Source organism: Grus americana, chromosome 11 (assembly GCF_028858705.1).
Source record: "Grus americana isolate bGruAme1 chromosome 11, bGruAme1.mat, whole genome shotgun sequence".
In the NCBI taxonomy this organism is placed as follows: Eukaryota; Metazoa; Chordata; class Aves; order Gruiformes; family Gruidae; genus Grus; species Grus americana.
This window is the reverse complement of record NC_072862.1, coordinates 21,810,996-21,838,586: the sequence shown is the minus strand read 5'-3', so window position 1 is coordinate 21,838,586 and position 27,591 is coordinate 21,810,996. Positions and strand designations below refer to the sequence as shown.

The following is a 27,591-nucleotide window of genomic DNA, read 5'->3' as shown; positions in this document are numbered from 1 at the left end:
TTTCCAGTTAGTAAAATAATAGGAACATCTGTAATGTATTAAAAGTATATTAGGCAGCAGCTATAGTTTTTTCTCCATTTTTCTATTAACCTAATTACGAGGGTCAGTAGCAATTGTGAGGGAATGTTGACTTTTCTATGGGAGCCTCATGAAGCTAGCTGAATTTTAGAGCATAAAGTTCTTGTAAGGTGCCATATTCTTTGTGATGTGGGAGAAACTAGTGAGAGGGGAGGGTGCATGGTGAGGGCTGTGTGTAAGGTAACTTTGCCCAGTAATAAGGCTATTTTGTGATTTCTACTTCATTTTTCAAGTGATATTTATTTATATGTCTGTACTTACAAATTAAAAATTTTAAGTTCGTTACCACTCTACGCACATATTCTGCATCAGAGAGCTAATACTTCTCACAAATAACAAACTCTATTGCAGACTTCTCAAAGGCATTCGCTAGCACGTACTATTTCAGGTGTCTTTTAGGAAGCAAGATGTGACCAAATCAGAAATGTCCTGAAGACTTTTAGCAAGTATTTAGTTTGAGATCCTCAGCTGCACTGATGTAATCTCAGCACTACTGACTAGAGGAGGAAAGATGGTTTGCTTCAAGCCACACTTTCACTCCCCAAGGTGAAAGGTCCCCAGCCGAACCTGAAGCAGTCTCACGACTGGATGCTGGGCTGGCTGTAATGATGCTGTAGGGACCAGATGAGGACTGAGAGGAATGCTCCGGGCACAGACCTAACTGCTGTAATCTCAGTAGCCAGCGGGCTGGAGCCGTCGATGCTAGGTCTGTGACACACAACTCCAAAACAACAGGGCTGTTCCATCAGGCCACCCTTAAGTGATACGAAAGTACCTGACCAGACCACCTGGCACTTCAAAACCTTAGGTATGATTTCTGTATTTCATGTATGATTGCCTTGACTGAAATAGTTAGGCTTCCCACCCTTCTTGACTTATGTTCTGATAATTGCTAAGGGTCTTTCACGTCGTTATTTCCTCCTCTCTTACGAAATACTGAATAATATAGAAAACAACTCCTAACACTTTTCGGTGCTTTGCACTTAGGCTTAACGTGTTTTCACTTGATTTGGTCTTTGCAAAGAAGGAAGAATTGTTTTAAAAGAGGGGAAAAAGGAATTATAATTAGTATAAACAATTCACAGTAACTTGAGCTTCCCCTTTTCAAACACGTTTCTGCTTTATTTAGTACCATTTAAAGTACGCAATCCAAATTGTCTGGACAGGGACTTGTAATCAGAAAAATATGTAGAAATGTCTCCCTACAATTCTTGTGCAGGCAGCCTGCTTAGTGGTTTGATTCTATGGCACTGTCTTTTTTTGGTTGATGCGCTCTACTTTTGTTTTATTGACCTTTTGATCAAAGTACATTAAGTTATGGATTCAAAGTATTGCTTTTGGAGAGGAGATTTAAATTTAGTGTTTTCGTATTTCTGTTTTTCTTCATTGTGTGTGACCCTTTTAACTCCATTTCCTTGAAGTCAGATGAATTCTGTAATGGTACCAAGTGCAGTTAAGTATGTGTCACAAAGCATTTTGAGGAGCTGTGGTATTTAGAGGGATCCAACGTTGCATTTTGGCTATAATCTCTACTGACAGATGATAAGCACCAGTGTTTTGTGAGTCATGGATCCACTTATACCACAATTTCCCACAGAATTATAAAACTGAAGCTCTTAATAACTCTCTTTAAACTACAAAAACAAATGTTCAGCTGGTATTTTTTGTGGTGGCTCTCTAAGTACTCTGTTCCTGTGTCATAGAACCAAATGAGAACCAGCTGTAAAACAATATTCTACTGACATAATGTATATGCATGCATATGAAGAATTTTTCAGACATTTGGTAAATCTTCTCCTTTTCATGATGGATCGGTAACAATGGATCGGTATTTCATTTTTTGGTGTGATTTAACTGTATGAAAGAATCTAGGGAAAAAAATGATTGCTAGGCTTTTAGCATTTGGATGAACCCATAGTTTCTGAGTAGAAACTTAAAAATAAATAAAAGGTAGGAGGAACAGGCTGTCATTTTAACTTATTTTTGCTGTCCCTTAGGCCAACTGCTCCTTCTGTGAAGAAGAAACATTTATGTTTGAAAATGATAAATTTACCATGGCTGACTCTTCCAAAATTATTCCAGAGACTGAGCAGCATTTAAATTTCAAGTCAAAGAAAAAGCTGTAGGGCTCTCTCCTATGAAATGCAGTGCTCCAATTTCTACCACAGGGAACGAACCATCAAGTTACTAATATTGAGCCTGACTGCTGGTGTCTGGCGGTGTGTCATAACCATTAAGAGTTGGGCCTTATTGCTAAGACTTTTGTCACTTGGGAGCTCTAAGATAGAGACAAATCAACTCCGTTTATTATAAACAACAGAGGAGGGAGAGATGGGTAGCACAACACAAGAAATCTGCCTGTCAAAGCACCGACAAGAGAGAAAAGTACTATCCTATGCATCTAACTATCCTTAGAGGGAGAAGAAAATCTGACCCTAAGTTGGTGAAAAGATACAAAGGAATCTGATTTAACAAGTCCTCTATAAAAAGAAATCCCCTTCCAACTGCTCTTTTCTTTAAATGAAAAAATAAACAAAGCTTAGCAGGAAAACCACTCTTATTCTCCTCCTCCCAGGCACAATCAACTTAAAAAAAAAAGTCTAGAAAGTCTAAACCACTGTCTTTCCAGAGAGTATGACAATGAAGCACGGAGTCACCACATCAGCTCAGAGACTCATCCAGCAGTCTTAATCTTATCGGTGCTTATCAATTTTGCAACAAAAGGATGAAAGAATATAAGTTTTTGGCTCACATGTATGCTTTGTAGTTACTGCCTATCTTTTGGATCCTGATGTCATATTTGGAGTCTATGAAGGGTTCAGTAGTGGCGTAGGTCTGAGTAAGCGCTACCACGCTGGCTATGTCCTGAAAATCGTAGTGGTTGTCTACCTTGATCTGTAGTCATCATACCACAAGTAAACAGCATATACAAAAGAGAAAAGAGCAATTAGGAACAAAATGTAGAATTCAGTTGCAAATGGCATTCATGAGAAGCATGGGTTTTGACAGCGTCAGTTTATTACAAAAAAGCATTGGTTCTTTTATCTGATTCCTAGATTCTGTAACACTCCTCCATTAAAGTATCCATTTTCTAGGCAAAATATTACCTATATTACCTGTTCATTTGTAGGAAGCAATTTGCAGACAGTGGAATTTTATTTTGCTTTTCAGTTGACAATTGTTAATTTTAGATCTGCAGGTTGTAGACTATTTCACGGTGTGGTAATATGCAACACTAATTTCTACAGAATTCTTGTTGATTCGGTAAATTGCTCATGTAGCTGAAGGTATACGGAGCCCACCATGTACTATCACATCACCTATCTCCCGGGAGGGAAGAGATGAAGGGTCACGACATCCGATGAGTGGAGCACATGGAGCACAGAGGGTTGGCTCAAGACAGCAGAACCAGTTTCCCTCATTTTTCCCACTTCTCTGCAAGGAGTCAGGCTTTCTAGGAGGGGGATTTCCTAAGACTGGTACTAAACCCATCAACTTTAACATCTTGAAATAAGAAGGAGGTGGAGAAGTGGAGAATATTGATTTAGGGGGAGAGGGAGAAGGAGACTTCAGAGGGCAGGTGGAGGACAGGGACATTACTTTTGGACAGGAAGAGCACATCTCTACAGTTGATTTCAAGGAAGCTGGCTGAAGCGGGGAGAAAAAGTGACTCGGAAGAGAAGTCTTAGTCAGGGCTGGTAGAAAATGGGAGAGGGAAAGCGGAACTGCAAGAACACACTGACCCAAAGTGCATTTCAGAAAGGTGAGGAAAGGAGGCAGGGATTAGTATTTCTCACGTTATCTTATATTAGGACAGTCTGCAACTCTTTGCAAGCCCAGCATCTTGTTTGCTTCCACTGTGCCCTGGTACTTAGAAGGGAACCTGTGGGCCAGAGTGCCACAGCTGTGAGATGGGACCTGCACGTTAACTGGGGTCTGGGGGGCGAAAAGAAGTCATAAGGCCTGAGTATTTGCTCTCAGCTCTCAGATGGAGAACAACAGGGAGTAATTTGCCATTTGAGAGCTGCAAAACCAGACACAATGCTGGTTTCAACTTAGTTTCTGAACACTTAATAGCATATGTGAGTCTAATTACGAGCACTGGGAACAGTACTCCTAGCAAGGCCTTTAGGGAGGACCAGGGTACGAGGAGAAGCTTTGCTTGGACTCTGACAGTAGGCATTGCACTACAAAAGACTGGCATTTAATCTTTAAGGATTTAAAATATTTTATAGCTAAAAAAATTCTAGATTTATTTCTAGGCATTTGATATGCTGAACATTTCTGTGCATTATTTCCCTTTTCTATGAATGAGAGGTGATCTAGAAAGTACAGTATAAACATTCTAATACTTCACATATGAAATCCACAGAAACTGCAGTTTAGGCAGTTGGTGGTTAATTCTGCTCTCAATTAAATTGGCTGCTGGATCTCCACTGACTTACTAAGTACAAAATAAAGCAAAACGGTAACAGGCAAAAGAACGTAACATACAGTACAACTTGCATAATTACTGAATAAAATACAATTAAATCAGTTTTGTAGTTCTATTGCTATATTATTGCAAATATTATGTTCATGGAGCTTTTGGAGGTTCAAGATGATAAATGTAACTATTCTCCGATGATTTGTTTTAAAATCTAAAACACAAAGCACTGAAGTGTTTTCAGTGAGAAAGTGGTTAATCTGTAATGGCTAGAAATTTTCACTGATATCAACGAAAGCGGGATTTAAATCACATCCCATTGAACCGTCATTGTGAGATAAGTGATAGCAAAACAACTGTACTCACCACTGAAATGCAATTACTTTGGAGAAAGAAAGCAGCAGTTATATAGAGGTACGAAACAGTCACAGAGAATACATTAAGACAGGAAATGAAGAGAAGTTCCGTATCAAGCTGAAACTAATAAAGAACCAAGGCAAAACCTTCCTATATTCCCAGGTCCAAAAAGATGGACCATGCAAACAGACCTTGACTCTTAAATAGTTTCACTGCAGTCAACTAAATTAATAAATAAGGTTCTGCTTCAGGAAAGCATCTCGGCATGTTTCAAAGAATGTCCTATACGGGACAACGCATGAACTGGGAAGGCATCGATGTGAAAAAATATTATGCGTTTTAGTATTCTCCTAAAGAGAGGTGCTTTCTTGAATAATGCACAAGCAGAGATTTGCAGACAGAATTTGGACAACGAAAAGTTAAAATACCCAGGAAACAAAAGAACATGCGTATTATTTTAGACAAACACCCAGCCTCCTAACATGCAATAAGTAGCATCTGCACCTTTCCCATGCCTGAATGAGCATGTCCAATCTTCACAACGACAGGAAATGTTGGCATTGTTAGCTACAGGGGAAAACAAAAAAGACATATTAGAGAGAGTAACCATGAATCAAATGATTAAGCTACATCATTTATGGAAATTATCTGAAGATGACCATAATGCAGCCAAAGCTGTTCTTGCCATGGGCGTCTTCGAACGTGGCATTCGTCTGTGTAAGACTGTGTGTTCTGGTGAACGACTGCATCTGTTTTCTCAGTGCTATGGTACTCCCCATACGTACAATTGGTGTACTTTTATCTTAACTTTTTTGTATGCCTTTCTTTTGACTTCACTTTTTAAAATGAATTTTGGTCATTTCCTATTTTATGTTTTGCTACTGTGTTTTCTGACCCATAAACTGAACTCTCCAAGGTTATAATCATTAATGATGTCGAATTAATCACCTTTTTCCTTTTCCCCTTGATTTCCTTTATTTAGCAAGGCTGTAAATTCTTTTTGGGACCACTTATGAAAGCAATGATTTCTAATTCACCAAAAACCCTTTCTTTAAAGGCAGATCCTAGCTTCTGTTACACAATACCCAAGTTCTCTAGGGAAGGCTACAGCTTCTGCATAGAAAATAATAATTCAGCCACTGATTAGGAAATCAAATTTGCAAAGGCATATGAATATGTTTTATTCAATCAGATGATAATGGTTCCGTGTCTCAGAAAGTTCTGTGAATAACCAATTTTTTTCCATCGTTCATTTGAAGAAGTTTTACATCTCCCAGTCATGGGTACCGCTGTCACTTCTTTGTCTTTTTCTTCCACCTACAATGTACATATATCGAACCTCTATCAACCAAGCATAAATACAAATACTGAGTAGAACAGGATTATAATTAGAAATAAAAACCTGAACACCCTCCACATGTAATTAAACCGGGCAGCAGCGGGACAGTAAGTGTTATGGGGTCTGAAACCTGCATTTAGTACCAAATTTTAACACAGTAAATACAATCAAGGGCAAAGCTGATGCTTTACAAAAATAAACTAAGAATTATTAGAGATTTTATGAGAAATTTATTTTCCAAATACTTACAAAGCATTGCCAAGAGGTTAAATGGAGTTCACACTTATCTCACTGTGCTTTGCACAACATTGCACAGGAACACACAAGCACAAACAGATATTTACATGGAAGATGTCATGGGATTGTAAATATTGACCGTAAGATCAAGAGAGAAAGAATAGGAAGGTCACTTGGCTTTTGGTAATATCCAAACCTATTTGTAGGGTTATAAAGCTAATTAAAACTCACACATGCTTTTCGTATATTTTAAACACTTATTTTCAATATGATTTAAGGATGCCTGCTTTAAAAATACTTTAACTGAAAGGCAAATCTGCACGAGAACAAGTGGGCATTCACTGCAAGGCACGTTATTACTTACCATCAGATTTCCAGTACAATACATGAATCTCTTTCCTTTTTTTTTAATGGACTTTCTCTGGCTTTTCTAAAATGCATACCAATGCAATATTGTTTTGTTCTGACTTCTTTTTTTAAAACATATAAAGGACATCTAAGCAAAGAAAAGCAAGTTGCTTCGTTTTCGACAGAATCTCAGTTTCTGCTCTGCCTGATTAGAAGAAAAAGGAGGAATCTTTGGACCTACTCTTTTAACATAGCCGAGTTTTCAAAGCCTGATGAAACCAGAGGCTCCCACAGTTGTCAGCTACACAGCACAGGCCGTGGAGGTTTGTCACTGATTTCTGCATCAAACCCAAAGCTAGGGCTAGTATGTTTTTTCAGGAGAAAACCAGATTTCACGTAAAGACTTGCAGTTATGAAAAACCGACTGCAATCCTAGTGAAATTATTCCATTAGTAAAGATGTCATATACGTATCTTCTGCCAGGGCATCCTCCAGATTTGAAATCAAAGGTTACCACCGTAGGCGAGCAGAGCATTCTGAAAACCATCTCGTAGTGTTTTATATCCCATGTGTAACTGTAGCTGCCACATTTCAGTGCCTGGGTAAAGGTAACTCGTATTGTTTTTGGAAATTCTGGGTACTAACACTGTAGGAATCAATAACTATGAAAACTTTAAGAGTCTTTTATTTAACTCTTGTTTAGGAACCATTTCAAGAGTTGGTCTTTAAATCTAAAATATATGTAATTGCTTTTTACAGATCTGTTTCAATCTAATCAATCTAAGTTAAGGCATGTAAGCATGAAAAAATTTGATTAGTTTCAAAATAGCCAAAAGCATTTGCAAAAGCATTCTACATACAGTAAAGGTCACCTATACTGCAATTCAAAAATAAAGTTCTTGCTAAACTGTAGGAATGTAAAGTCCTGTGTAGTCAACATCTAGTCACTTATTTATTGCCTTCATATTTTAAAACTAGTCACTTGGTTTTTTTCACATTTTTGGGAGGAGGAGGGGGAACAAATCATTGCCTGACTCAAGATTCATAAGGGCAGCACCACATTTTTATGATTGAACTATAAACTGCGGAACTGGGGTTGGTAATGGAAACGCTGACAGGCCTGTAACTACAGCAATACAAATGGCACTCCACGTATCTTCCCGTGATTCCAAAGCTGTGGAATCCTCTGTGGGCCACAGGAACAAAAACTAACTCAAGCAAAAAAAACCCCTAAAAACCCAACCCAAACCACCACCACCAACAACAAAAAAACCCCAAAAAGAAACTCTGCTTTCTCCCTCAGAAAAACGGACTAACATCATTTAAGGCAGTGGAGTTCCTGTTGCCCTGGAGTGCGCTATCAAGGTTTCCTGTGGTGTGCCACATCCCAGCACAGAGAAGACGACGTGGTTGCAGGGGCAAAGGCCTGAATGCTGCATTTCAAACATCAGGCAGGAAAAAGCAGGTAGCCCAGAAGGCAGACAAATAGTACGTGATGCCAGCACTTCTCTTCCCATCTGTCCCTGTGACAGGCCCATGGATCCAGGGCTGAGGAAGTTGTTGTTATTTCGGGTTTTGAACAGCATTTCCTCTGTTCCTGCTCTTGCTGTAATGACCGCGGCCGTCCCTTCGTACATGGGGACTGGACACGTGCCATCACGCAGTCACTTCCCTGCCACTGACCAGTTTTCAGCTGTGCGTGGTATCGCTCTGTCAAGCAATAACAAAACCTGAAACTTCTTACTGAAATTATAGAAAACGATTTGAGGCCTCCCCCGCCTCTTCCCAGTCTGCTCTTTTATGTTAATTCCTGCCTTAACACAACCGGTGGTCTCAAGACTTTTCATACATTTGAGTAAACGTTATGTACCCTACAACTGTGACAGTACCACCGAAAACTTACCGGCTCCATGGGTTTCCTTTTAATTTACATTAGAGTAACTTAGTAGAGAGATACCTTGGAAGAAGATCTAGCATGTATCAATGGATCCACTTAAAATAGAGCTGATACTAACAGGACTCATGACGTGTTTTCTTTGAAATGTGTTGTTGCTGGGGGAAAGGCCATTTTACAAAAACAGTGCTTATATTTCAAAGGTTTTCTTAAAAAGTATAAATTCTACTGTGATGAATAAAAACTGAGGGGAAAAAAATCAGAAAAGATCGACAACAGAAATTATATTAAGACATTTGGCAAGTTCATGTGTATGAGAGATGGAAATGGACTACAACACATGAACCCTTGCACATACATACAATATACATGAAATACATCTGAGTATTTAAAAAAAATAATTAGGATAAACAGGGCTTCTATTATAACTTAAATAACAATGCAATAAACTCTAATTATTAATTAGAGAGAAAACAGAATATAGGTGAAGCACGCAATACAATTTTCCACAGTTGTATATGAATGTGATTGGATTGGTAATAAATACCAGTAGCAACTGGAAAAACTGTCATGGCTCTTTGTAGGAACCATAGACAAAATAGTTGAGATCCATTTCTGGTATTTGCTAATACGATATCATTAATCAAAATAACGTCACTGAGTATTCCAGCGTTTTATCAGCTCCTAAAAATGATAAAGGTGGATTCGGTCTATACACTTACATCTCTGTGGGTTTAACTTCTTACACTGTTATTTTAAATAAATGTGAAGTCTCAGTTCAACAGAATCTTAATTTAGAGTAAGCTGCACAACTCACTTCCGTGACTAGGACTAGGTACTACTAGTAGTAGGTACTGCTTTGATCTGTGAACTTGAAGACATGTTCCCTAGGAGAGCAAAAAGCAGATTATGTTTTGCAGACAAAAGGCAGTAGTAAAAAAATCTTTTGAAGCAGAGTCCTTTTAAAATCTGGATAACAGTAGATTCCTAGGTTTCAAACTGAGAAATATTTAGCATGGAAGCTGCTTTACTGAAATGACATGTTTTAATGGTTTCTGACATATACTAATAGCACAAATTAAATCTACATACTCAATGACCAGACAAATCTAATGGCTGTTACCACAGGGCACCTTCAAACTGGGAGTTCGTTCACGTTTGACGTGAGTCTTAATAAGTAGAGCAGTAATACTTTAAAATCTTGGCAGACTGGGCGCTTGTCTAAGTGTTAGAAGTCTAACTCTGTCTTGGTTAACTGCACTGCGGAAGGGTTCAAGGACAGAGGAGAATGAGGGATTAAATATTAGGAGTGATTAAATCTGTAATGGAAATACAACAGTATATATGGGGTTAGAATGTGACTGTAATATCCTGTCTGAAAAATCGTCACGTTTTTAATAACATGTCTACCTTCGAATAACTGTATGTTAGTATTTTTCATTCAAGAGCTGATTTGCATGCCACTTAACTCTTTACTATCACTTTTTTTTTTTACATAACTACCATTTATTTTGCTATTTTCAAGGCAATCCAGTTGAAAACGTTTCTTTTCATGGTCTTGTGTGAATGTCACTAAAACTGATTCTGTAACAGGCCTAATATGGTTTTTTAGATGAACATATTTGAAGTTAATTGGTCTAGTCCTCAGAGGAACAATGTTTCTAAAATGAGTGGATTTGCTTTTTCAGCCATATACTTGCAACGGGAATCCAGCAGCTGGCAAGCTGGCTCAAACCTGAGCTTCACTGGTAGACCGGAGACTCCACGATCTCCGCAAGTAAACTGAAGGCCAAAGTACAAAGTAAGTACTTTCAAACCACTTACAGCAACTGCAATATTCTTTAACTCTTTTACATTACCGATAGGAATACAGACAGCGACCCCTCAACATCTCTCACAGTCGCGGATTCTCCACTCATTTTTCACCGGATCTGTTCGTATCAGTTCGACAGGAGCAAAGACAGAGCAGTAGGAACTCATGACACACATTATGTCTGCAGTTTTCCATTTGCTCTTTTTGTTTCCCATACTACTGACAGGCAACTAGCAAAGTAATTACAGTTGCAATTAAACTATTTAGATTTACAAATAGACAAAAAAACATCTTAAATGGCAGTTATACTGATGGAATTACTAAATCTGGGGAGAAATTTGACCCAATATTCTGAATTTGCTGAATAAATGCTAATTAAGGCAAGTGTGCATTCAAAGGAAATAATTTTGAAATATATCACAGAAGCATGTCTCTCATGTCATTAAGTCTCAGACTTAGGTCACAACATCTGTTGTGTTAGCTAGCGTGAGACCGCAAAGCTTTTTGAAACTGCTGGTGTTGGGAGCAGTAAGTTATCAAATGATCCTCATTAAGGCTTGAAATGCTTTGAATTTTTACACTTCTGTTGATGTAAATTCTTACATCAAACATTCCTTTTCCACGTCACTAGGATGATTTGGAAATTGGATTCAAACACAAACTAGGTTGGAAGATTCATTACTTACTGGTAGAACCAATTTTAAATGCCTGAAATCTGCAAAATAATACTGTACTGCACTTCTGAAATGTCAAGATATTTTCAATCTGTTGCATATGTTGTTTTCATAAAAGATTTATGGCTGGCCTATCTTCTGTTCTGATCCCACGTATTAATATTTACATTGAACGAACAGGGAAATGCAGAAAATTCAATAGATTTCAGAAAACACTGCAATTACTGGTCTTTGCTTTTGCTAGAAGATAAGGAAAAGTTGCCAAATTAAAACAGTTAAAAAATATGCTGATCAAATGATATAGGCACTCAAAAAGAGCAAGTACTGTGAGAATTGCTGTTGATGCCTCAGATAACCCTTAAAAACATGGGTTCCAGATGACTTCATGAACATAAAAAGCTCCTGACCTGACCTGGTGATGCACAGTAGTAAATAGCTAAAGTGGCTGCGTTCAGAACACGTTTCAGTTTCAAAACTAAGCATACCCTGCCAGCCAAAAATTAAGAAAAACTAGTTAAGGATAAAACATACTGCTTCCCCCTCCCTCCTCTCTTGAAAGCTGGTAGAGCATTTTTTTCTTGTTGAGGAAAGGAAGGAATCCATATTCTTCTGGCAGACTTCGTTTGTTATCCAAACGTAGAGTGTTTGTAGAAGGCTTCACTAGCATCATTCAAAACAGCGGGTGGTGGTGTTGAAATCACCACTTTGGAACTGCCATGTAGTATGTGGAGAAGAACCAAGAACCAGTTGGGCATGAAATTCAAAGATTTAAAAAAAACCAAAACAACCCCAAACCAACAAACAACCCAAACCAATGAACAATGCAAAAACTGCTCTGTGGACAGGAAGGTATTAAAAAGATGCTACAGGTCTGACCTCTGAGCAGCTAATTACCAAAACCATACAGCTCATGAATACTTATCTACTCATGAAGAACCGCACTATTTTTACACTATACTACTACTTGCATTTTCAATACACTTTAATGAAAAATAAAAAGTAGAATCAGTAGTCTGCCATAGTACGTCTCACTAAGAAGTACCGACTATTTCTCTCCTTCCCGAATTCATCACTGTGATTTCCTTTGAACTGAAAATTGTGTACTGTGCGTGCAGTTCCCCTGGAGCAGCAGCAGCAGGGGAAAAAAAAAAAAATCCTGTTACTTGAACATATCAACAAGACTCATGTCCTTCCAGTGAACCTGACAAAATAAACTTAACTTGGGTTTTACAAAGAAACAAAACACACATTGTAACTAGAGGCAGCTGGCAGCGCCATTAGTCTGGTGAATGTAGGTTCACTCTTTAGGATTTGTGTAGCGATCAGAGATTTGACATCCCCTTCTTACAAACATACTTCTGCCCGGCCAGTTCATTCTTTGCTTAACTCCAGCCAAACCTAAGGCTCTTGGTCAGAAACTTTATTTAATTTTGATTTTTTTTTTTCCCTGAATGGAGTCTAAGTTAGTTGCAAGGTGTGACATAGTTTTACCACAGTATTTTTTGAAGGAATTGTCTGACTAAACATAAACTTTGAAATCACAGCCGGTGATTTCAACCCGTATACACCCGGTTCTGTTAGGTTCAATGACTAACACGCACCCCACCCCCCCTCATACCTGTTGGGTTTTGGCACCGTAGGACATTTTTATAGATGGTAACACTGCCCAGAGATCTCTATATAAAACCAGTAGTGACTAGTCACTAAAAATATTCATTTTTTATTTTGTCTAGCTATGAAGCCCATCTACTGTTAACTAGGTTCAAGTTCAAAAATGAAATGCTGTTTGCTAAATTCTGACAATTATAGATATTTCAGTTAATTTCTAACCAACATACTCTAGAGAGTATAAATTTCATGCATGCAAGTTCTCTGATAAGAATAAAGCTGACCTACAATTAGAAACACTTCTAATTAGATGAGCATGAAAATCTAAAAAGCCAGTTACTTTCATGATTCTCTTACTGACATCACCATAGCAAGGGCAATTATTATCATTGCTTGTTAACAATTCATCTGCATCAGTGTTTTAAAATTGAAGATTCTTCGTACTATGAGTTTACAAAGATAAGTATAATTTTATTGTATTAATTTTTAATAACTAGCCACCTACAGAGTTCATAAATCTGCTTATCATGCTTTTTACTATAGAAAGAAGTATTCTAGTTTGATTTACTTACGCGATTCCGACAGGCACCATGATCATCTTCTACAATCTGAAGTGAAGGTTATTTAGTTAACCAGTTATATATAGTCACAGTCTTCATCAGTATTATTGTTGGTATTTTTCCATAGGTAATGGAAATAATACCTAGCCTTTCCCAGTTCAGAAATTTTCTGGAGATTGAGAGTCTGGTTTACTAGAGTGTCATCCTGTGATTTCTTCACTGTAAGTCTATTAATTTAAGATAAATCCTTAAAATGGAAGCTTCATACATTAACGTGCTCAAAGGTTTGCAAGTTGTTCTGCAATTTAAGTATTTTTGAACAATGGTCAGAGTTACGTAATATAAGCTATTTTATTTCCAAGAGATATAATTTGATTTCTTGTAAATTTACTTTGAATTCTTCTAAGATACAATGTAAAACATAATAAAAGCTGTATATAAAAATAAAACTAGGTAAAGATCATCTGCTAAAAAAAAAGGCAAAAAAAAAAAAAGCCCTCTGCTGGCAACAATACAGAGAACACAGTTTTTTGAAGGTGGTATTCACCGTGGCTTTAATGTCCTCCTGGTTGAGCTGACTAGAAAAGCCACAATAGGAAAAAAAAGAGGAGAGGGAAAAAAATGTAGCGACAAAAAAAAAAAAAGATGTTGCATAAACATGACTTACCTCAAGTTCAGTGTTTAAATATTTATCTTTCCAATAATCCCCAGGCAAAGTTCATTTAACCACTCTAGTTCCATGTAATTTATTTGTGGAGTATGCATCAGACTAAATCTAATTTTGCTCTGCTTACTTTGGAGAAAGGAAATTAAAAGTAAAATAATGAAGGTGGCCTTTTATTAATTTTTTCTTTCCCAGAAACAGGCAGGAAGAGTCCTAAATCAATAAACAAGCAGAAGATGTACTTTCTCTGGTCTACTTGGTTTTAAGGAAACATAATCTCAAGATAAAGCCAGGGCTCAGCACGCAGCAGCTCTCTGTCACCAGCAGGGGTAGCTCATCATATTCCTCTCTTAATTAAGAAAAGCAGAAACATCATGCTTAAACAGCTCTTGGTCTTGAGAAACACAATTCAGATTTTCCACTGCCTTGTACCTTGACAGAAAAACCTAGGTGTAAAATTCTGTCTGTATGGAGTAACATTTTATGCTGCCTTTACACAAGTGGCAAGCCAAGGGAGAATCTGATATGCTTTGTATTACCTTTTTAGAAATATGGGAATTAAAGAAATCTAAAAGCTCAGGTGGATAAAAAGAGGAGCGCTTTCATTTGATCAGTGTGCCAGGTAAGCAAAGAGAGGCAAATGTACCTTAACTGTGATTTCTTTATTCAAAACAGAGGGTTAAAATAGCGTATAAATGAAGTGCGGTAGATCGGTCCCAGGGAAAGGCTGGGCCACCTCAATTCCCTCTGAAATTAACGGGAGTTGCTGCAAAGTCGGGTTCTCTGAGCACCCCTTGTACACCCTTCCTTTACCTGCCATTAACACCACCTCCTAAGACTGGACCCTAAAAAACCCAGTTCTCTTGGTACTCACTGAAATCAATACAAGTTTTGACAGGATCTTAGTGTATAAAGTGACACTATCAAGTACATCTGAACCAGGAACTCCATGTAAAATACCTTTGTCCCCACAACTGTTTTTCAAGGAAAAAAGAAGAGTTATCTAAATCAACATAGAAGCAATTTGATGGTAGAAAACCCTTTGGTTTTCAATACCTGTACAGCATGAAAACAGCAATTGTCATTAAAAAGAAAAACATTAAGTATAATGGCAGCAAATCAAAAAGAGCAGTTCCCACAGCCCGCTCGTAGAAATTCTGGAGAAGGCAAAATCTTTGCAGAGACAAACTATATTTTGATTCTGGCATGGCAGTCTTTCATTCCATTCCAATCATTCTACCAACTATTTAGCTAACTGCTGCCTCTAAACCCAAGTAATATTTTGCCACCTTATAACAAAATTACCCAAATTGCTGTGACTATAAACTGTATGGGGTTTTTTTACTGTAGTATTTAGGAAGCGACAGCTATAAATACCCTCCCTTTTGAAGCAGACTATAGTACACATGGAGACACTGGAACTGAAAATCCGTGAAAGCTCATCTATTTTGTGAACTACTATTCTAATTTTGAATTTTCTACATGATTCTACAGTTGTTCTACAGGATGTGTACTGTGACTGTATCAGTTAAACTGAAAGTAGTTTTAAGGAAAAATAAATGCAATGTCAAATGAGAACCAGGGAGAAAAGAACTCCAGCGAAGCATCAAGAAGGTGACAGGTAAACTGTTAACTGGGGAGAATCCTGCCTGCTATCATTCCAAAATAAGATTCACGTGATGCTGCAAAGGGCTGGCAGGTGGGAGGAGAGAGCAGGTACAGTGAGGAAGGGCAGAAAGAAGCATGGAACGGAGGTGATCTGGCAGTGCTGCCTCTCCCCATGTCAGCTCGGGGGGCGATGCACCTCACCCATCACCTTTTGCCCCTAGGACCTCCCGGGGAAGAGACAAAAATATCAAAGTCAGTGAGAGTTTGCTCTGGAGTTCAGGGGAAGCAGCAGTTCACTCCATGGGACTCTGCATGCACAGCATCCAAGAGAAGGAGACCTAGTGTTTTTAATACGGCTCTCTGGGGGCTGTTAGAGGAGAAAGGAACAATGATGGTAATTAATGACCAGAATGCTGCTGATAGATGCTAATGCTTCATAATAAAAATTAACCAGGATCGTGACAACCCACAGGACAAAAAGCCCCTCCAGAATTAGAAGTCCCGTGCCAAATTAGAATTCCCATTGAGAAGAGATGAAGCTGATCATCAATTTAACTGTGGTCAGGTTTCCTGCCTTGTTGCTGTATTGCACGCTTCCACAAATACAGTGGATTATCTCCAATCCTCTTTATTTTCTTGCATTTCATTAGAAAACAGAAATTAGTTGTTCGACGCTAGACTTACTTAGCTAGACAGAAATGAGAGAGCGCCAAGTGTTTTTTCTACTGTGTCAATAATGAATTGAAGGAATCAGTGACTATATCCCTTGATAAATGAACTTTTCTGTTTCTTATTAGCAAGTGTTAGCTGTATCAGAGTATAACCAGGGAGTGGGCACTAGCTTGACTAGTATTATGACATAATTTGCTATGATATCATGGCTTACTCATCACACTAAAGGAAAATTGACATCATAACATGCAGTGTAGTGAAAGAAGCCCTGTATTTATACAAATAGTAAAAAGACAAAGTGTTTCTTTTGCTTCAGTCTGCTTATATGTATAAAATGCTGGCTACAATTTCTCTACTACTATTTAAGACACAAGATTATTTTGCTTAAAAGTTACTCAAGGAATATTTCTATTTTTTTGGGAATAATCATTCTATTTTACAAGGTCAAGATCTAACTGTACTGCAGAATGGGTGCTTGAGCTTAGGGGTTTTTTTTAAACTCTCTAAAAGAAATTTTCCTGATACAACGAAAAATACTAACAATATACAACATAAAAAAAGACAATGCAGCTTCAAGCTAAGACCTAATGCTTGGTGATACTGTTCAGAGGCAACAGGTACTCAACCACTGTACTGCTAGCAGTGGAAGCTACAGGTAATATTTGTCTCCTCTGATGAACAGACTAAAAATGCATTTTCTTGCATTTGTGAGAGCATGTTCCCGAGTATAGAGACTTCCAGACTTATTAATTCCCTTTCAAATGCTATGATGTAAATATGTCTTTGCCTACTGTTTCAGAATGAGGAAAATAGGAGTTCTGCTGAGGTTTCAAAAATCCTTGGCCTTTTACATTTTAATGGTAAGATTGTATCAATGTTGACATGAAGAAAGGCGAGATCCACCTACCAAAGAACAGCTCATTAGTTAGACTTGCGTGGGAAGCAGAAGGGCCAGTTTCAAGTCCTGGCTTTGAAGAAGTCCACGTGCCCTAGGACTGACTGGTGTACATAGTCTGCTTTTCCTGCCGCTGTTGTGACCAGTTGTTTCACGTTAGGGTTGAGAAACCTTCCAGCCACGAGTTTCACTAAAATCCACATTACCGCTGGAAGGTCTTGTTGCGTACAGCATGTTCCAGGCCTATCCCCTCCAATGCTGACTGGCTCTGGAGAGACCTACGGGGAGCACAGTTCTTGAGTAAGAACCTCTCTTGCGGCCGTTTGCTTCTCTAAGTGCTTTAAACATTCCACCTATGTATGGATGGCTTTGAATGACTCAAAAATTATTTCCAGGGTAGCTGCAGGCAACACTATGTGAGATCGTAACTAAACTGTGTTTTATGGCATTTGTACATTTACCATATGAGATTTAGTTTTAGCACGTTTACGCTTCTACATATTGAGTTGAATATAATTGCTTAATTCTCAACCATGTCTACAAGATAGTTGTGAGTTAATTTTTAACTTTTCACACAATGATTTTAAAATTTTGTCATGAGCATCGTATTTTTAGTTTGTACAATTAGTTGGATTGCACTAGGTATAAAGGTCTTTAAGACATGCAGAGCACAGTAGTTTGATGTGCTATTCTGGACAATCTTAGGCAAAAAGTGCCTTAGTTAACCATCAGGTAGATAGACCTGCATGCTCAATGCTAGAGAAGACAGTTTGCCCAGCATATTTACTTGTTATTTGAATTTTACTGAAACACTAATCAAATGGGTCTATTTAGATCATCTATAGCAGCAGCCGTACGATGTCAGCTGGAAACCAATCAATGGCTCTCAATTAATTCCTTCATCACTTTCCAATCTTACTGCCCTAAGTCAAACTTGAAAATCAATAGTCCTGGAACTACGGACCACAGAGGCCATTAAAATACCTGCTTGGGGGGGGGTTTGCGGCCGCCTTGTAGCTTGAACTTCCTGTGTAAGGTTTCAGCCTCACATCTTTTTTATCTTTTCACTCACATGAAAAGCTTCCTGAAAGAAGTAAGCTTCCTCCAGGTAAGAGCAGAGATGTTAACAGGTCCATATTATTTTTAAATGTTAGTCCTAGACTTGGATCCAACCCTATGGATTTGAAGCCAAAACTTCAGCTTGAAAAAATAAAAATCAAAGTATGGCTGTTTGAACTAAAGCAGGACATAGTGTGCAATGTTCCTGGCTTGGTTTTGAAGTAGATCTAAAATCAGAAAATGAGACCCAATTCTAATAATTCTGAATATTTGTGGGGTTTGTTTTGGGTTTTTTTAACAGATGGAGTTTTTTGGGGGGTGGGGAAGAAAAAAAAATAATCAGAGCACTAATAGTTGTATAACTGACCTCTTACTGTTCAAAACTAAAATTTGGTGTTGTGAAACATGTATGCATCTATATAAAGATAACAAGCTACTTTGTGTACACCTAAACCCCAAGAAAATACATTTTCGAGTCTGGAATGAAATGGTTCGAATTATGTTAATGAATTTTCAATTCTTAAGCTTGACTTGTGAAGTGACAAAATATGCAATCCTTTAAGCAGTTCTGTCCTGTGTACATACGTATTTTATTACTCTCTAATCAAACCTTACGTTGCTCCCTCATGAAAAAACTTCTTTATAAAAAGAGGGTGTGCACATATCCAGATCTTTACAGCAACAAAAGATCTGAAGTCAAAAAAGATTTCCAAACTCTTGTACTTATGTCTGTGTTCCATGTATAACATGAGCCAGAAAATACAGATACAGATCTGTGTTGATTAGGGCTTACATGAATAAGGAATGCAGAGCAAGAGCCGTGCCTCCAACATACACCATTGGTATATTTTTCCTTGTTATTTTAAATTAAATCTGTGATGAAATAGTAAAAAAATGCCTTATATCGCCGCTTTTCTTTTTAATTCATTATTCCTTGTAACTACCAATTGTTGAAGGCTCACAAATAGAGCATTGAAACATTGCCTTTTCATGAATGAAGTTCTGTCCGGCCTGCAAACAGGGACGTCATTTCAAGAAAATGCAGAGAAGTGCAGGGGAAGATCAGGGACTGCAAATGAAAGGAGAGCTTAAAAAAAGGACAGCTTTGTTTACTTGACCAAAACAGAGAAGGTGGTAGCAGAACTAGTTTTTAAATTCAAGCTGGAGGGAAATTTGCTAGAAAAAGATAAAATCTTTCTTCTGCTAAAGATCATAAAATCAGCTTCAGATACTTGTAAAAGATGTTTTTTGTAAAAGCTTTTGATTATTAATAGTTCTACTGACTCATAACAGCAACATTGCAATGCTTACCAAGGTAACCTCTCTGCTGGTACAATAACTGTCACCAATGATGTGCTTTTTCCTTAAAGGAAGGCGGAGTTAGGAGTTACTGTCGGGGCCATAAATAAGAGGGTCCTATGTCAGGGAAATTAGAAGTCCGTTAACATAAGCGTATACTCAGAGCGAGCATTAGAGGGCTTTCCTAAACCATCCGAGTCTGTCGAAATTGAACTGCATGCGGAAGAAATCAGATAGCTCTTAGGAAGTTTAGCTATAAAGCCACCCGTAAGAAAGCACTTTCTCTTGGCTGAGCGATTAAGCTGTGCTTAAGGCAACATGAATCCTGTACCGAGTACCTTGTTGTTTTCAGTGCTTCTACTTCTGACCCACAGAATTGAGGAGCTGGTGGAGGCGTGCAGCTGTGCCCCTGCTCATCCGCAGCAGCTCATCTGCGACTCGGCTTTAGGTGAGTCAGAACCGCCGCGTGCTTTTAGCTCGGACGGTAGGAAATCAAATGGAGCTACTCCAAGGGCTGGGCTGGGATTTTGTACAGCTCTAGAGGAGTATGTTTAACCAGGTGGCTTAGTCTCTCTAAGGATTTTAAAAGAAAATGACTGCAGGGAGGGCTATGGGGGAAAAAATGGTAGTAGCTGTTCTGCTTTTCTTGTTTTTCCAGAACATTTTGTGGTTACAAATTGTTGAAATTGCTGTATTATTTAGTGCCTTTTTTTTTTTTTTTTTTTAAACAGGAACAGTTTCTATATTAGGTCCTAACTTAAGAGTAAGCAGGGAAGTATACCTGAACTTTCAAATGGCTACTGTTAACAGTATCTGTAACAGAATATGCTCTCTAAATATGTCTGCTAGGTGTAAACTATGCACATAGATATTTTTTATAGCATTTTTGGGAAAAAATAACCCAAACAAAACAACGCCCCAAATAAAAGTCCCCAGTGATAACATGTTGAAACACTTGATCTTTGTTCTGCTCTACTACACTTTCTTTAATTGGTTGTGGGGTTTTTTTGTCATTTTCCAAAAATACTGGAGCAGAAAACCGACAGGCCCTTTATTTTCTGCAGACAAACTGGCTACAGCAATTCTGTATAAATATAACTTCCCAGTCTTTAGGACAATTGTGTTTCCTGATATTCAGTCAGCACTCTGGTTGTCAAACAACTTACAGAAAGAAACTACAGATCTCAAAATTAGACTGCATGGGGACAAGAAAATGTGACATTTTGCAGCCTTTCGATTTCATTAGCTCAAGCTAAGGCTGGTTAGCTTCCATCTAGTGTGAACAGTAAATGTAGAACATGAGTTTCCAAAGTGTCACAAAATTAGCATCTCTATGGGGCAGGCAATACCTTCTGCATACTGATTAATTGCTTTTATACCCTGACAGAAAATCTTTGTAGCCATGACAAACTCTAAGCTCTGTTTGTGGCCATCAGTTAAATTGTTTTTTAATCTGGTTGTGTTAAGCAACCTTTTTCATTAAGTTACCTACACCAGGCGTTACAAACTTGGGGTTGTTTGAGGTGTGAAAGAAAACAGAAGTTGTGCTGCCAGGAGTTTAACCGTGTATGTGTACATTTAACTGTATTAGTCTGCTGCTTTCTTATACATAAGTGACAGTTTTTCAACAGACTTAATGTAGACATTTTTCTAAAGAAACAATTTCACAGTATAGAGGAAACTCAAAATACTCATTATGAGCCATCTTCCTTAGGGAAGCCGTTCTGGCCAGTCTTCTTACATATGTTAAGATTTATTCCATTCCTAGATACCTTTTACAAATGGTAGATGTATGCTACTTGTTATTTATATTTAAATACTGAAGACTGCAAAATAAAACTACTTTATATTTAGACTCGACGCTCAAGCTCTCGCTTCTATAAATATTCCTATTTAAGTAAACTGTACCTTTTGGCTAAGGAATGTTTATATCAAGGATCCCTTTGTTTAATATTTATAATATGTAGAAATGCTATTTTAAACTGATAAAATGATAGAGACGTGTAGGTAGTCATTCATATAAATATGTGTATACATATTTTTAGATCTGCATTTGCATATATGTAGATATAAAACCTGCTCTAAGTATATAATTTGCTTTGGCCACAACATCTTGCATAAGCAGAGCCAAATCACTTTAAAGGAGCGGGAGAAGAGCAGCGGAGCGCCCGCCCCGCCTAAGAGAAAACTCCACTACCCAGCCTGGCACAGACAGCCCCGGGGTCCCCGATGCCAGCACTCTGGTTTTTCACCCGGCACGCAGGCAGGAAGGCCGTGGCCTGGGGCTGCCCCGGGGAGGGGGCAGCAGGAGGCCGGAGCCCTGGACGCAGCACCGTCCCCTGGGGATCCCGGCCATGCCCCCGCAGCTCTGCTTCGCTTTGAGCAGAGCGGGTTGGAAGCCCCACCTGCGTCCTTAGGGCCGGCTGGTTCTTAGCAGGGGCTGGGAAACCCAGGCCGTGCCAGCGAGTATCCCACCCAGTAGCATACCTCAAACTTCTCCTGCTAACATCACCGTACTTTGAGATAGTATTTTTAAAGATTTAAGAAGATTAAATTGAAGATTTGTACTTCAATGTTTTGAGACTTCCAAAATATTGATAAACAAGAGAAAGGGACAGCTCTTCAGCTACCAAAATCTGTGGGAGTTGAATGCTAATCCAGCTATTTGCTGAGACTATTCAATTTTTTTCAGTTATTTTTAAGTTCATCCATCTCTCTACCCACAAACACATTCAAGTATTTCCTTGCAGAATAAAACCCTAGCACAGCTTGTTAAAAAAAAAAAAAAACACCAACCAAAAACCAACCATGCCCTGCCTTTAAATTCTGCAGTAAAGTAAAAACTGAGACCAAGTCTCAGTCTTGCTCGTAGAGCTGCCAACCACTACATGGACTTCAGCTACTGCTTTCTCATTTTCACTATATATCTGGAACATTTCTAATTTCCTTTAGGATCACTTGTGATTTGGGTGGCGTGAAAATGGAGGTGGAGGGGGTTGAATCAACAGACATTACTTGAGCCACTAACTGAATGTGTGAAGCCACTCAGAAACCTCAGCATATATATGAGATACCCAAGAAAAAAAAAACAAGCAGAGAAATTAATTAAGTCTGGGACAAGCTCTTTTCACTTTAACTTTTGTTCACATGATTAGTGCTGTGACACTTTGTCTTCTATTGTCAGGAGGCTTTTGTGGCTTTACTCTCTTTCTAAATACCCAGAGCTACCACACAACCTGAGTAGCTTGATAGAAATAACAGGCTTTCTGACAGACTGAGAGTAAGACAGCGCTGCTGGTGCTGCAAGGTGCTGGCTAAAACTAAAACGAGGAACGGGTGACGAGCCCTGCATGTGTCAGGCGGTTGTACGCCGCAGGACGGACAGAAATGATGGGTAGTAATCCTGCCAGAGTGCCGTGCCAGTCCCGCCGTTGTTGATCTCCCCCCTCAGCCTTGAGAGGTGTGATTTTGTACAAATTTGAGCAGCTTTCACAAACTTCTCAGTAGTTTTAAATTTCACTTCAATGAAAGATAAATCCTCATCAGTAGGCGGTGCCTAGCACCATGAAGATACACACCCTTTATAAAAAAAGGGAGATGCATTCCTTTTGTGTTCTTCTAACTGGTGCCGAGGCCCTCCTCACGTGTGCCGAATGCCCTCTGACCCCACGGACGCCTGCGCTTCTGAACGGGACTGTCACTGGAGGTGGAGAAGGGAGGTTTATGGAATAGCCGTTCCTTGCACCGCACTGCTAGCTGTCAGGGCGGACCCCCCACCAAAGAACCCGGGAGGCTTTCTCCTTACAGCAATGAAACGTGATGAGGATGTGCTGTTTAACATTTCAAGTGCAGTAGCGAGGCACCACAGTTTCAAGCCGATACAAGAAAATTCCTCTGATAATGGCTTTTTTGGAGAGAAACCGTGGGCGCAATAGAGTTTATCAGATAGTGTCAAGAGATTGCCCTTTTTGCCACTGACTTCAGTCTTCCTGGACTCAATTCTAACCCAATGTTCACATCAAATTAGACAATCTGTAGAGAGAAATGGTGTATGTGGAGAGGACTGATTCCTTTCCAAGTCTGCCACTTTTAATTCATGCTGGTTTTTCCCCCCTTAGGCATACGCAAGGTTATTTTTTGGACAGTAGGACAAATATGTAAATATTTTCATTTCTTAGCTATGTAACACCAGTACGCTATCTTTAAAGTTAGATGTATTCTTTCTGATTTAAAGTGCCTGAGGGTTGTTTCTTCTTAAACATATATTGAAAATTATATTTTTACTGAATATTGAGCACCACACTCCAACAGAAATGACTAACAGATCTTGAGTACAAAAAATATATATTATATAGCTTGGGAGAATAGTTCCATAGCTTTGGAGACGAGTGGCACATATCGAAATATGATGGCAGCTTTACAGCTGGAGCTTGGCAGCATTTTCAGCCTGTTAAAATCTCATAAGATCACCAAGATCAGACATTGTAAAGATGTGCCAGATGATATATTAAATTTTAATCACATTTAAAAGTAACAGTAAAAATTTCATTTAAATACACCAGAATTAAGTTTTCAAAGTTAGCTCCTCTGGGATAAAATTACAATATGCTATTTCTTTATTATTGAACCTCATATTAAAACTTTCACGGCTCAGTGTCCCATGATTTTGCCTCTCTGCAATATAATATCTAGTTTTATATGGGAATGGATTAATTTGTACGTTATTAGAGTGGGGAGTAACTTTGCCTGATGGGGAAAAATCAGCATTGGAAAATGTATTAGAAATGTAGACAGGACTTCTTCCAAGTTAGGGGAGAAAAGGTGAACAGTGAAATTAAAGCAGACTTTGTATTTCATTCTTACTATATTAACGTTGTATGTACTCACCATATTCTTAACCTACTCACAGAGCCTACTCACTGTGAGCAGCATGATTACACAGACCCTGATTACCTGCCTGTTGAGGTTGATGAGCACCTTCAGCGGGAGTTTTGACACAAAATTAAGCAGCTGTCTAATTAACCTTCATGTGTGTGGGAGTACAGTGTTGACACAAACAATAGTAACCATACCGCGTAGCAGAAGACCATTAAAGACTGGGATGCAACAGACCTTAAGTCTTCTACGAGGGTTTCAACAGAGTTGCATAAAAGAATCCCGACTCTTGCCTAGGTGTACTGCTAGAGTAACTTCTCACTGACTGGAAAGGATTATGCAGCCATCCTGTCTCAGGGGTCCCACACAGAAATGAAAGCTGAGTTTCTACTCCAAGGATTCTGAATTCAATACAGAAACAATGTACTGGGCTTTTGCTGTTCTAGTTCTCTCTCAAACAAGAGGCAAAGCAGAGCACCTGAGCATGTTTCTTGCAAGAATTATTACGAAAAAGAAGTTGCAAGACCGTATTAGTGCCATTGAAAGAGTACGCTGCCAGAACAATATTTGCAGAGCCCTAATTATATTAACCAATGAATCATCTTAAAACCAGCTAGAAATTATACTAATCTCAAAAGTGCTGTTATTCATATTTAGTAGGTTTAATGCAGAGGTGCTGAAAATGAGGTCATTCTCTTACCCTCATGCCCTCAGCAAGCGGCTGAGACAAGCTGAATTCCAGTCCTATGCTCAACAGAGTCCCACAAGTGTTCAGAAAACAGCGTTGGCATATAGGAATCATTGAAAGTCATACTCTTCCCTATGTCCGCTTTTTGTTACATGACTAATATTAAGTTCATTAACAAAAATTATTGAGAAATAGACATTGTAGCCTTAACTCCTGTTTCAACAGACCTGTAAATGACAGAAATACCAAAACCACCTTTCACCTATTTTGGCTGTACAATGCCCTACAAAGTCAGTTATACAAAGGGGATACGTTCCTTTACTTCTGTAAGTATGAAAGATTACATACTATTTTTTCTTACTTGTATGTTATGCATACTCTCATACACATTAATGGCATTTTCAAATAAAATTTAGAAAACCCTAGACAACATAAATCCTAGGAAGTTACTTAGCTTAAAGTAGCTACTGATGCACTTAGAGTGAAACTCGTAACACAGGAAAACCTATCTGCAACCCCGCAAAGGCCCATCACTGGTACAAATGCCTGCAAATTACAATTATGTTATAATTGCAGTACACACAAATTTCTTGGCATCGCAGCCTGAAACTTCTAAATGCTTTCAAAAATGCAAGGAATGACTGCGGTGCTGTTGATGCCTAAGTACCTGTAGGCAATTTGTACCTGTCTTTGCTGACCGTTCGATAAAGCACTTGAGTATTCACGTTCAATGAATTGTTGGAGTGCTGCTATGGCAATAGCAGTCCGAGTCCTTCCATTTCCAGCTAACATTGAATAAAATGTTAGTGAAACAGCTTCCTAGGATGAAGACTCAATTTCCTGCTTGGGAATAGGAAGTATTGAGTAAGATCTACAAATAACCCTACATCTACTTCAGGTTTTAAGACAGGAGCAAACGTCTGGAGAACTTCAAAATTCCATGTCCAGTTAGTTTCTTAACTTGCTTTTCAGTTCTGAACGTAAGACTTAAATTGCATTGCCAATATCATGCAACTCTGAAAAATAATTTCCAATCTTCTGTAATTACTATTCTTCAGAACCCTGCCATTTAAGCATGAAAATGGGGCTCAGTCTGGAAAAATGCAGTCACTCTCCTTTCCTTTACCTGTTGAACTTTTTCATGGCAGTATTCCCAACAGCTTAAAAGTTGTAGCTGTAAAATGAGGTGACACCACGAAACGGGACAACAGGACAGAATTTTAAGGAGACAAATCCACTGAGCACAAGACTCCTGTCAATTAGAACACAGTTGACAACCATAAAATAATTCAGCTTTAGTGAAAAAAGCCAGAGCTGAGTATTGTGTAGTAAAATGACATCTCGGAAGAATTATGCCAGTTGCCTGATTTAGAAGTAACTCAGTAACACTGACTCATTGCTGAGTAAAGTGCAGGATAAGAAAATCAGGAACTGTGTTACTTTTATTTAAAAGCATATTATAGTGCTAATAAACTAAAGCCCCAGGATTTCACAAACAACATTCTACACACGCTGTGTGGAAAACAAAATGCAAGCTTAGAAACAAGATTCAGTAATATAAAACACAGAACATGAAAGACTGCCAAACTCTTAATCCTATTAATCTACCAACTTTAATCCCTCACTTTCTCATTAAAAAGTATCTCAATAATGTGGGGTTTCTTCCGCACGGAGGACGGGGCATGCAGCTATGAATGGAAATCTACAATAACATTATGTATGTTGTTCTACAGACTTTGGAGTATAAAGAGAGTGTTATTCTTCAGCTGAAATTAGGCAGATGTTGATTACTAGTCAAATGATGTGGTATTTGAGGCTTGTGAAGTAGAGAGAAATATTTCTGGTAACATGAGTAGCAGCTGTAAAAACAGTGCAGAAAAATAAAACCGACCTTGAACAACATTAGGAAATCATGCTATTTTTTAGGTAATATTTAAGTTAAAAGAATACCACAGCTCTGTTAAAAATGCACTCACCTCTTCTATTTGAAACTTTATAAAATCTAGATTTTAAAACCTCACTCTCATAAATTGAATGTATTCTTCTAATTAAAAAAAAAAAAAAAATCAAACTGCATAATCTTCTGGTTTAACAAGAAAGCCAAACCCAATCAACTCTTGCCTTCAACACAAGGAATTTTTGCATCCCGAGCCAAAAACACACAGAGATTCACAAACCCCTGACCTACCTGAGAGTCCTAATGAGCTTAAATATAGGCCTCCTACGTTCTGAAAGCCTCAAATGGAAATGCATTTTGGATGCAGACTAGCAGTTTTGTGTTCATAAAACAAAAAGAGTAACCAAATTCTGCAAAGCATTTACGTTGAAAAATAATACAGTGCAAATTGATATCTGTATGAAATGATGACAAAATAATCCTTGGTATCTGCTTTATCGACTTCAGAAGTATTCATGGGATTTTCAAGAAGGTGAGTTGTTGGAATGCAGTAATTCCCTCTGAATAAAAATGCCTTGAATAACAGTGAATGATGAAATA

General features: G+C 38.4%; 2 protein-coding genes across 2 annotated transcripts in view; one reads left to right on the top strand and one right to left on the bottom strand.

Moving 5' to 3' along the window:
- Positions 1-27,591, bottom strand: part of SYN2 (synapsin II) — a 186,827-nt gene that overhangs the window by 38,462 nt on the left and 120,774 nt on the right. The window contains exons 6-7 of the mRNA XM_054838018.1: positions 5,366-5,428; positions 2,831-2,973 (exon numbers count right to left, since the gene is read on the bottom strand). Of these exons, the coding sequence (XP_054693993.1) occupies positions 2,831-2,973; positions 5,366-5,428 (206 nt within the window). The remainder of the gene's footprint in view (positions 1-2,830; positions 2,974-5,365; positions 5,429-27,591) is intronic.
- TIMP4 (TIMP metallopeptidase inhibitor 4) overlaps positions 19,652-27,591 on the top strand; it is a 29,425-nt gene continuing 21,485 nt past the window's right edge. Inside the window, exon 1 of the mRNA XM_054838019.1 lies at positions 19,652-19,979. Within this exon, the coding sequence (XP_054693994.1) occupies positions 19,850-19,979 (130 nt within the window). The 5' untranslated portion in view covers positions 19,652-19,849. The remainder of the gene's footprint in view (positions 19,980-27,591) is intronic.